At 37.6% G+C, this 11,149-nt stretch overlaps 1 protein-coding gene across 4 annotated transcripts; it reads left to right on the forward strand.

Moving 5' to 3' along the window:
- The first annotated feature begins 836 nt into the window (after positions 1-836).
- On the forward strand, positions 837-11,149 carry LOC113211913 (V-type proton ATPase 116 kDa subunit a 1). 4 transcript variants are annotated; one of them, XM_026430449.2, is made up of 17 exons: positions 837-1,096; positions 1,485-1,661; positions 1,734-1,862; positions 4,160-4,281; positions 7,438-7,564; positions 7,643-7,819; positions 7,913-8,125; positions 8,197-8,347; positions 8,436-8,575; positions 8,659-8,892; positions 8,976-9,085; positions 9,177-9,304; positions 9,393-9,508; positions 9,587-9,694; positions 9,775-10,015; positions 10,102-10,273; positions 10,348-11,149. In XM_026430449.2, the coding sequence occupies exons 1-17, from the start codon at positions 980-982 to the stop codon at positions 10,448-10,450; spliced, it is 2,565 nt and encodes an 854-aa protein (XP_026286234.1). In that variant the 5' UTR covers positions 837-979; the 3' UTR covers positions 10,451-11,149. The 4 variants fall into 4 exon arrangements, with proteins under 4 accessions (XP_026286234.1, XP_026286259.1, XP_026286243.1 ...); XM_026430474.2 differs by lacking the exon at positions 4,160-4,281 and adding an exon at positions 5,639-5,685; XM_026430458.2 differs by lacking the exon at positions 4,160-4,281 and adding an exon at positions 6,608-6,699.

Consider the following 11,149-nt stretch of genomic DNA (forward strand, 5'->3'; position numbering starts at 1 on the left):
GGGACCGCTCCAGGCCGCTCCCACCCCCACCCCCCTCCCTCCGCTCTTTTCTCTGGGGGCTGAGCCAGGGAAGGACGCCCATTCACCCACACCTCTTAAAATGACAATGGAGCAAAAAAAAAATTGTCCATGGGTTATTGGTACAATTTTCAGCGCATCTCTCGTCATGGGCGCAATTTAAATCTCGAAACTCTTGAAAGTTAAACTGGACCCGCCGTCAACACCCCTTATCGTCCTTTTCGGAATAACCCGTGCCTAGTCACGTCACACATGACATCGATGATAGAAGTCACGGTTTTCGCCTCGATCCCCGTAGATGAGGACTTTACACTAACTTAACACTGTTTGGTCAATGCTCAATACGTTTCCGTGCCGCTGGGTTAAATTTATTTTGTACTGATGAGACATTTTTACATCCATGCACGAGTACGAGTTTACATCAATGACATCCGATGCATCATTACTCACACCCTTGCCTTTGATGCATTTGACTTGGCCATTGATGCCTTTTGATCTTTTTCATATGAGGGGTGGAGCAAGCGCTTTTGTTTGACATGCCCGCCGCAAACACAGTGGGCGGAATACCAACCTGCAGTACGAAATAAGACAGGGGCGTGTCGCATCTCTGCATATATTTCGAAAGCTAAACGTTTTACATAAGGTTAGAATTGATCTGTACTATGCTTTTATCCCGAAGTATGTAAACGCATGTTTTTTTAAAACTGTTTACAGTCTCTTTGGACAGCTCTTTAACTTCTGGTGTTGAGCAGACGAAATATGCTGAATCGATCAACTCACTGCGACTGTCGAGAGATCGCTAGGATGAAAATCACATGACCCCCTCTTCACGAGCACTGCCCATCCACAGCAGGCGGAGGTGGGCCGTATCGACCCGCAAGGATTTTAGGGCCTAGCTATTTAATCCTGGGAGTGATTATCTACATACTCGAATAATCAGTGAGAAGACCATCCAGCCAAGATGGGGAGCTTATTTCGAAGTGAAGAGATGACATTGTGTCAACTCTTCCTCCAAAGTGAAGCTGCCTATGCTTGTGTGTCAGAGCTCGGTGAACTAGGTCTAGTTCAATTCCGCGATGTAAGTACTCACCCATATCTTATCTTTCCTTTCTTGACAATGTCAGTTTTCAACACCGTAGGTCATGGCTCTTTACTTGTGTATTCTCTTGTAAACGGCGTTTAACCTCTCCTTTTTGGCGATCATATGACTCGCTTACGTCACTAGCAGAACGGTCACAAGACCAAACATCAAGACACTCTGTCATATGTAATTTTCCCCCATAAGAGGCGTATGTTAATTTCCAACTGAGATTACAATTTGCAAGAATGCTGAATGTTTTCCTTTTCTTTAGAGTCTTAGTTTTGTTTGGGTTATTTCTTGGGTCCTTGTTGTTTTTCAGTTCTTATAAATCTAACCTTAGTTTCCCAGTTTCCAATTTTTACCGTTTTGTCATCAAACTTTGCAGTTGAACCCAGATGTTAATGCATTTCAACGAAAGTTCGTCAATGAAGTCCGAAGGTGTGATGAAATGGAACGCAAACTTCGCTATTTGGAGAAGGAGATTAAAAAGGACAATATTCCTGTCACTGATACTGGTGAAAACCCTGAAGCCCCTCAACCTAGAGAAATGATTGATTTAGAGGTAAGATGAAGCCAATGCATTACTGCATTACTTCTCATCTCAAAATACTAATCTAATATTTTTCTCATCCAGGCTACCTTTGAAAAATTGGAAAATGAATTACGGGAAGTAAATATGAATGCAGAGTCTCTTAAGCGCAACTTTTTGGAACTAACAGAAGTGAAGCACATCCTTCGTAAAACTCAAGTCTTCTTTGATGAGGTATGTCATAAAATGTCAAAGGACCAAGCCTGTGGAATGTTCTTTCTGATTGCGAGTTTATAATCAATCTCTATACTTATTTAATAATGTTCTTAGCTTATCACTTGATTCAAAGTCAAAGAAATTTCAATCAGCATACAGCAAGTTCATGCATATGTCATGAGAGTGTTTTATGTTTGCTTCTATAAGAAAAAGCTGAAAGCTGAATGATGTTGCACTCATTTGGTTTGTCATGCCATGTGTTTGTCCAGTGATTTATGTTGTACCTGTCTAAATGTATGGTTAAGGTTTTGCAGATCTCAATGGGTTAAGTAGTTCTCAATGCATAATTAACTTGAAATTTTGGGAGTTTTGATGTTAGTGGGGTCTTTCAGTTCTAATCTGACATTTGGTTACCAAATACCATACTTAAATTTTCTAATAACCTTATTTCAATTATTTCTTTCAACATTTATCAGCACTATTAATCTGAATGGTATTCTTCTTAAAAGTGCACATAATGTAAAAATTTGGTTTCATGCAAGGTTCTGTTTCTAGAATTCATTTTGGGTTATCACAAATTGTCTTTTGCAAGTCTCATGCATCATACTTTTTCAGCTGTGTGCAGTTGCATTCTTTATATCAAGATAGCACATGTTAAAAACCACTGTTTTTTAAATCAATGTGTTTCAAAGGCAATTCCATCACAAGAATTGTATGTAGTTTCACTAAAGGATGAATTACATCAGTATGTCATGTAATTTTTTTCCTTCTGGTAAATAATTATGCTCTATGGCTAATGGAGGACATGTGCTATCGTGATAAGTGATTGTATTGTGAAATGCAAGGCCCAACCTGGAAGCATGCCCTACTTGGCAGTACACCACCGCTCAGAGTCTGACCATGGTCAATTTCAATGTCATCCCTATTTCTCCTGTATTCTGTAGGTGATCTCCAATTGTAAGTTTATCAACTTTCGTGATGGAGAATTTTGGGTAGAACCACTTGACTGTGTATGCATGAATGAAAGTAATTACAATTTTGTTTTCTATTTATTATCCTAAATGTGAAGGTTTCAACGTAGACGGGAGGTCGTGGTAGATTGAATTTCTCATTTTCTTTTTAAACGTGTCACACAAGCTGATCTCTCTTCACCTTTTTCTTGCCCTTTTTATTAATTTATCGTATGTAGATTTATGACTGCACCTTTTAATTTCTCTGTTGGTTTAGAAAATGTAGACTAATGATTGAGCTCAGATGTTTTGCATTCCTGTTGGTACCGCGGACCTCCACTGAAGACAACTATTACGAGCTCAACCCAAGTTCTTACATAATTTATATGATTGTAGGTATTCTGAGTGACATAATTTTTCACTCATAGTAGCCTTATTTTTCAAGAAGTCATGGTCATTTGGATCAATTAATATCTTCCATTCTTAGTCTGTTATTCTCTCTGTGCACTTTAAAGTATTTGACGTAACATGTGCACAGTAACTTAACTTTTAAATAGATCTGTATTCTCTGATTCAGTTGTCATGTTCTACTCCTATCTCAACTCCTGATTACTTTACTTTACTCTCATTATTTTATCTCCTAAGAATACCAATATCTTTTCTTTAACAACTGTTAGTATTAGTTGGGGTTATAGATGGTGTGCTGCTGTAGGCACCTATTTGCATGATTGCATTTTTTTGTTGAAGTTTTGTGCTTAGGCTTTGCATGTGATTCACTTTGTGTTTGTGTTGCATGGTTTGAAGCATGTTTTCATTATTTTAATACATACCTACTGTATTTTGTTTCTTTACTTCTTTTGAATAGAAATATTTAGATTGTTTTCCTTTCCCTTCTCCCCCTTGAAGTTGTTGTTAATGTACCATCCCCTATGATTACAATTTTTTTTGTTCCTGTTTTACTTTAACTGAAAGTAACTCTTCAAAATACATAACTTTCCATTCACTATGTAATTCAAAAATCTTGTCTTTTACACCAAATAATAACCCCCACCCCCCTCCTCCCTTTTTTTTCTCTTCTTGTGCCCCTATCTTTAGATTACGGATTCACTTTGCTAATTTGTACGCCTTTTTTTTAGTCAGCTTATTAAATGCTTTACAAACTCATCACATTTTTGTTTGAGAATCAAGTGTTTTAGCTTTATTCCTTTTTGTTCTCTAGTAGAATTTCTTTTTTAACATAAAGTCAAATAGTGAGCATGCTAAATACTTGCACTTTGTACCTTCCCCTTCCTTTCCAATCCCCTTTATCAATGAGCGGTAGTGACGGCCTAAGTGGTTTCGGGTGGGCGGGCGCCTTGTGTACAGGCTGCTCAGGGCTCGCTCGTGTCCTACCCACAGATGGCAGATCCTAGCCGAGAGGAAGAGCAGGTCCAACTTCTGGGTGAGGAAGGCATGCGTGCTGGTGGCCAGGCAGCTCTCAAATTGGGGTAACTAATTTTTTATTTATGTTAGAAATTTTATATAATAAGAAGTTCCTTTCTATATTCCTGTCTATCCTCTGTAGTAGAAGCCATTTCTATATCCAACTAAGTTTGCCAAATCAATCATTTCAGTTGAATTTTTTCCCTTTTTTATTCCATGAACCAAATGTCTTGATTATTTCTTGTGTAAACCAGCTATTTGTCTATGGTCAATGATCCCCCTTCCTAATCATGCTAGTATTTTGTTTTTTTCTTTTAAAGAAAAAAATCCCTCCCATGTTAACAAGGTTAAAGCTTTTCCTAACAGCTTATGTTGTGTTCATCTCTATAGACATGGAGATGATCACTCAAACATGTGTTATGCTTAACGATGCAAGAAGCAAGGTGTTGATGCTGAGTGCAGAACGGTTGCTGGGAAAAAGGTGTTTGTTGCTCCAGGACTTGGAGTAAGGTGCTAACCCTATGTGCTTGTGAAATTTTTTTACTGCCTTTTCCTAACAGATGTTTTAGTTTTGACTGTAAAATATAATTCAAATACAATATAAATTCCTTGAAGTTTCATTCAATGAACAGCTCCACGTCTGTGGGATTGGAATGGTAGGTCTCTTCCCCCCCATGTAACTTCTCTTTTAAGGGCGCCAAGCCAATCAAAGTTAAACTTGTTATATTTGTGCTGGGAAGGTATGATTTCTTCCTTTACCTTCCGGGTTTGAGATTTTAATTTTTTTTAACTTTTCTTAGAAAAAGATAAAACTGCTACTACTTTACAGTGTGTAGGTGTGGTTGATACCCTATGTAGGTGTATCCAAATGCCTTTGTGGCGCTGTGGCCATGGTGATGTGTCTAGATGTTGATTATTTTTGTATGTGCTTTAGCAATGACTTTATTGCTCTCTTTTCAATGCACGTAGTTGTCAACTTCTGGACATATGCATGCTGTTACTAACTGTATGTCTTCACTTGCTTTAGCTATTGCCATTGGTTCATAGAATTCTCTATCACTTCTAAACCTTTCTTATCACTCACACAACTTACACAAGCATTCCTAGCATTGTTCTTCACACTTTCAGTATCTCTCCTCCCCTCTGATACTTTGGTACTACATGAGTCCACTTGTAATACAAATGCTTCTTAATTTTAATTTGATAGAAAGTACTGTTGACTGAAGTCGGCATGTCTTCATTCTCAACAACTCATCATAGATTGAGTATATTGTATAGTTAATGTTGCTTTATTTCTTATTTCTATTATTTTCTCTTGAAGCACTAGCTTGGTGGAAGTCTCCTTTATGTTCCGTGGTGGTGGTAGCATTATGTAGAAATCCTGAATTCCCACATATTATCACATTGTCTTTCTTTTTTCAGTCAGATAATGCCTTTGGTGATCTTTCTGCTAGCTTCTTCAGAATAAGGTACTAGCAGTCTGCACAATTGGTCATTTTCCCTGCTTTAACTCACATTGTAATGTATAGCATGTTTGTGTTGAAGTGAGTGTAGGTGCATGTATGTGTGATGTAATGCAAACAACCTCTTCTTTTAAATATGACCTGTCAACTTTCATTACACAACCCTGTATATCTTATCAGAGTTTTCTTTACTGTCCTTTAACACTCTTGCAGTTTTTCCTTCTCACTTGGATCCTGAACTTGATTTTTGATACAGTACTTCTGTCATGCAGGCAGTCTTCGTATTCAAGTAGGCAGTTACAGTATTTGATCTGTAAACATTTTAATAGGGTGAAAGACAGTTTTGAACCACATCCTGAACAGTATTTTTCTTTATGTGTAAAAAATGCTGTGTAAATTTTATAAGACCAAAACTCAATTACCTGTAAGCTTCTTTTAAATGATCTATTCAATTGTACCCCTTCCTCCTGACAAGGTAATGACTTTGCTTTGTGTTGAGTAATTCCTCTACCTTTGTTGATCTACAGCTTTTGTGCCGTAATTTGTCTTTGTGTGCTCTCTTACCCTTTTCTTGTGAAGTCTAGAGATGCCAGACTGATCTCCATTTGCATATTACCAGGCAGATTTCCTGTTTACATTTTGATCTAACCGAAGTGACACATGTCCACTGCCCTCCGAATCCTTTCTTCTGCGCCAGTTAAAGGCTACTGTTTAAACCTATCTTGAAGTTGCTACTGAAACAGTTTTGAGACCATAACTTGTCTACAACATCCTTAATACCATTTGCTTCATGTGAAGACAATTCTGCTGTCTGGATTCTAAGCCTGGCCTTAAGGCCTTTGCGCTAACAATGTTACGTTTTGTTTTGTTCTTGTTTGTCCGTGTGGCGTTTTCTGCGTCCGTGTTGCTTGACTGCCTCCCCTCCTAGCATGAAGGCGGCACCAGTCCCACTGAGTCCATGACTCGAGCGCTCATTAGTGGTGATGACACTCTTCGTGCTCAGGGCCCTGTCCAACTTGGGTACGTAAATACTTACATTTTCAGTCAAAAAGTAAAGAAAACAAAGAACAACTTAATGCCCCCCCAATTTAAAGCGGTCTCATATAAGACTAATAATGCTGGTTGCTTGGTACAATTGCATGTCTTTTGTTGAATGCTGTATTTAGTTGTAATTTTGATGCCTTGAGGAAAGATTACTAGACTGACTTGATTTGACTTTATCTTACACAATATTTGATTATTGCCTTAATTATATTTATTACTAATAGTGCTACATTAGTTAATGAGGGGATTAAGAGTTAGTGAAATTGTGTTTAACCACCATGAAGTTTATATATATTTGTAATCAATTGTAACTTAAAAGGTTAGTATGGATAGGAACATAATTACATTTTTCTAATCTTTCATTCTATCTCATGCTGTAAATAAGGCAATTTTCACCTTGTGATATGTTTGAATATTATCTTCTTCCATGCTTATCTTGTCTGTCCTGTAATATGTTGGGAAACTGACCCATGGCCACCATTATCAACATAACACTATACCCACTCTGCTTGACACCTTATACAAGCTATACTGGTTCTTCCTGAATGGCGGTTTATCCTATCTAAAAATCATATCACTTAACAATCAAAGTTTACCCCTAAAACTCAAACCTTTTTATCAGAGCTGTTCTGCTGAACTCAGCCTTTGTTTCTTGCACCTTAATGAATATGTGTACAATATATAAATTCCTACTTAAAAACCAATTGCAAACAGCTTTGTTGCTGGAGTTATATTGCGTGAGAGGATTCCTGCCTTTGAGCGCATGCTGTGGCGTGCCTGCCGTGGAAATGTCTTCCTACGTCAAGCAGAGATTGAAACTCCTTTGGAAGACCCTACAACTGTGAGTGTTTTGTTGGAATGTTAATTAGTCATAATCTGTAATTTGCTGAACTCATGGGCACAATCACTTTACTTCCAGGGGGATGAAGTCTACAAATCCGTATTCATCATTTTCTTCCAAGGAGACCAACTTAAAACAAGAGTGAGGAAAATCTGTGAAGGTTTCAGAGCCTCCCTTTACCCCTGCCGGGAAACTCCTGCTGATCGTCGTGAAATGGCCATGAGTGTGATGACACGAATTGAGGACCTGAACACTGTACGTTGAACTAAAGCTTCCATTAATTTGTTTATTGCATGAAAGACTGATTTTTAAAATTAGCTTTGTAACAATGTCATTAAATTCTTTCAGGTTTTGGGTCAAACTCAAGATCATCGCCATCGTGTTCTGGTAGCAGCCGCCAAAAATATAAAAAGTTGGTTCATCAAAGTTCGTAAAATTAAAGCTATTTATCACACTCTGAACCTTTTCAACTTGGATGTGACCCAGAAGTGCTTGATTGCTGAATGTTGGGTCCCTGTTCTTGATATGGAAGCTATTCAACTTGCCTTGCGTCGAGGAACTGTAAGTACTGGCCAATTTTCTTATGTTATCTATAAACTTCAGACTACTCACCTCTTAATTTATAACTACAGGAGCGCAGTGGAAGTTCTGTTCCTCCAATTTTGAATAGGATGGACACTTTTGAAGACCCTCCAACATACAATAGAACAAACAAGTTCACCAAAGCTTTTCAGGCTCTTGTTGATGCATATGGTGTTGCGAACTACAGAGAGGTCAATCCTGGTAAGAAATCACTTTCTGACACACATACTGTGGTAAACTTTTAAGCATAAGTAGTACTAATCTAGACCTTTCTCATTCTTTATTTCAGCTCCATATGCCATCATCACTTTCCCTTTTCTCTTTGCTGTGATGTTTGGTGATTTGGGACATGGGCTTATTATGTTCTTGTTTGCTCTGTACATGGTCCTCAAAGAAAAGCCACTTCAAGCCAAGAAGACTGACAATGAGGTGATAATCGTATCATTACGTTTTTCAGTATTCACTACTTTAATTGACATACCAATGCAAATATTGCTGTTTTGTCTTTGCAGATCTGGAACATATTCTTTGGAGGACGTTATTGTCTTCTTCTCATGGGTGTTTTTTCAATGTACACTGGCATTATCTACAATGATGTTTTCTCCATATCTCTGAATATCTTTGGTTCTCATTGGAGAAATGATTATGGCAAGCAGCTTTTGATGACTCACAAGGATTTGACAATTGATCCAAAGGATTCATACTTGTCAACACCATACCCTGTGGGTCTGGACCCTATCTGGCAGGTAAATAACCAAACACTGTCGTATGTACTTTGAGATTATCTTGACATTCGCTCTAAGCATCTTTTAATTATGTTTTTCAATAGATTGCTTCAAACAAAATTGTCTTCCTAAACGCATTTAAGATGAAAGTTTCAATCATCCTTGGTGTTGCCCAGATGTTGTTTGGAGTTGTGTTAAGCCTTTGGAATTACAGGTAAAATTACTTTATTATTAGCACCACTTTTGTGATCTTTCCCTTCCTACAATTTGACAATTTTATCTTTCTAAACATTTTTTTCTTGCAGATATTTCAACAAGAAGTTGGATATCTATCTCATCTTCATCCCTCAGGTCATTTTCTTGTGTTTCCTGTTTCTGTACATGGTTATCCTTATGTTCATCAAGTGGGTTACCTATGAAGCTAATGCAATGGGTAATTTAAAAATATCATGTAATCTTTGCTTATCAAATTTTACTTCATTATAGAAACCTTCTAACATCCATACCATTCTTTTTTCTAGATGATGCACTGAAACCAACTTGTGCTCCTTCCATTCTAATCACATTTATCAACATGGTTCTTTTCAAACCAGCTGACAAGGTTGCTGGTTGTGATCCATACATGTATGGTGGACAAGTACGTGTTATGCCTGTAAAAATTAAATGTCTTTAGATTTAAGCAAGCTGAGGTCAATTATAACATGTTTTGTTTCAGGCTGGACTTCAAAAACTTCTTGTGGTTGTGGCGCTCTTGTGTGTTCCCTGGATGTTGTTGGCCAAACCATTATACATAATGCGCAACCAGAAAAAAGCTCATCTTTTAGTAAGTTTCAATCGTGAATAAAAATGGCATTTTTTATGGTGTGTGTCAATTTTATTATTTAAATGAATGTTTAATTTCAGTTAAATAATCATGTGAACGCTGTTGAGGAAAATGGTGGTGCAGCACATGCAGATTTGGAGAGCGGTGTACAGAATGCTCCTGCAGCCCAGCCACCAGCTCACAAGCCAGGAAGTCATGAAGAAGAAGACCCCACAGAGCTTTTCATCCACTCTGGAATTCATACCATTGAGTATGTTCTGGGATCAGTATCACACACTGCATCGTATCTCCGTCTGTGGGCCCTCTCCCTTGCTCATGCTCGTGAGTAGATAGTCCAGTGTTTCTTCATTGGCTATGCTGTATTAATGAAATTGGTGAGCTTAATTTTGTCCTGTTTTGTGTTGCAGAGCTCTCTGAAGTATTGTGGCAAATGGTTATGAGGCTTGGTCTCCAAGCAGAAGGCTGGTTGGGTGGAATCATGGTGTTCGTCATGTTTGCCTTTTGGGCGGTCCTCACTGTGAGCATTTTAGTTTTGATGGAAGGATTGTCAGCATTCCTTCATACATTGCGTTTGCATTGGTGAGTACTGTTCAGAATGCTCGTGTTTCATCTCTCTCAATCCATTGCTCATTGTTATTTTTATCTGTCTGCAGGGTGGAGTTCCAGAGCAAATTCTACAGTGGAACTGGTTACAATTTTTCACCCTTCTCCTTTGAAGTTATTCTTGACCAGGCAGCCAACAGCAATGATGATTAATAATATTTCTCTGAAGATCTAAATAAAATGTGCATCATATTAATCACAAAGTTTTAAAGTGAAAGTAACTTTAGCAGCCTGGTGATTTTACTGTCTTAGGTAGAAATTTGCATTTATTAGTTCAGAACAGAAGTTTGATGCTTAAAGTACATCTGTTACAAATCTTAGCTATTTGATTTCTGCCATATTTGTGTATATTAGCTGATTCAGCACAATTCACTTGTTTCACTTGAATGTTATGGTTGTTAGGTGCGTTGCTCAAGTTCAATTTGTCATCCCAAGAAGTTTCAATTGAATTTGGAGTTTGGAAATCATACTTTTATTTTAAGTGAAACATTGTATAAGCCAAATATTTCCTCATGTATTTTAAAGTAGCATTTTCCCTTTAATCTCAATTATTTTGTATCTATGCAATCTCTTTAGAAAATGCTTTTAAGCCTCTTTAATTATCTACTATTGTTGCGTAAATTAAAGTGAGTCATGTTTTGTGTAGGGGTACGACTTAATGTACTTAATTGTAATCTCATCCCATTGTCATAGCATTAATGTTGTGCCGTGGGTAAAATTCGAATCTTCGGCCCCAAATAGGTTTGTAATGGCAGTATTAGTGGCAGGTAGACTCTATTATGGAAAATCATTCCATGCCTTATCATCTGTACCATTTTGATTCTAATTAAAGGAAGTGCTGTATAAATATCA

This window comes from Frankliniella occidentalis, unplaced genomic scaffold, assembly GCF_000697945.3.
Source record: "Frankliniella occidentalis isolate FOCC.00 unplaced genomic scaffold, Focc_3.1 Scaffold44, whole genome shotgun sequence".
In the NCBI taxonomy this organism is placed as follows: Eukaryota; Metazoa; Arthropoda; class Insecta; order Thysanoptera; family Thripidae; genus Frankliniella; species Frankliniella occidentalis.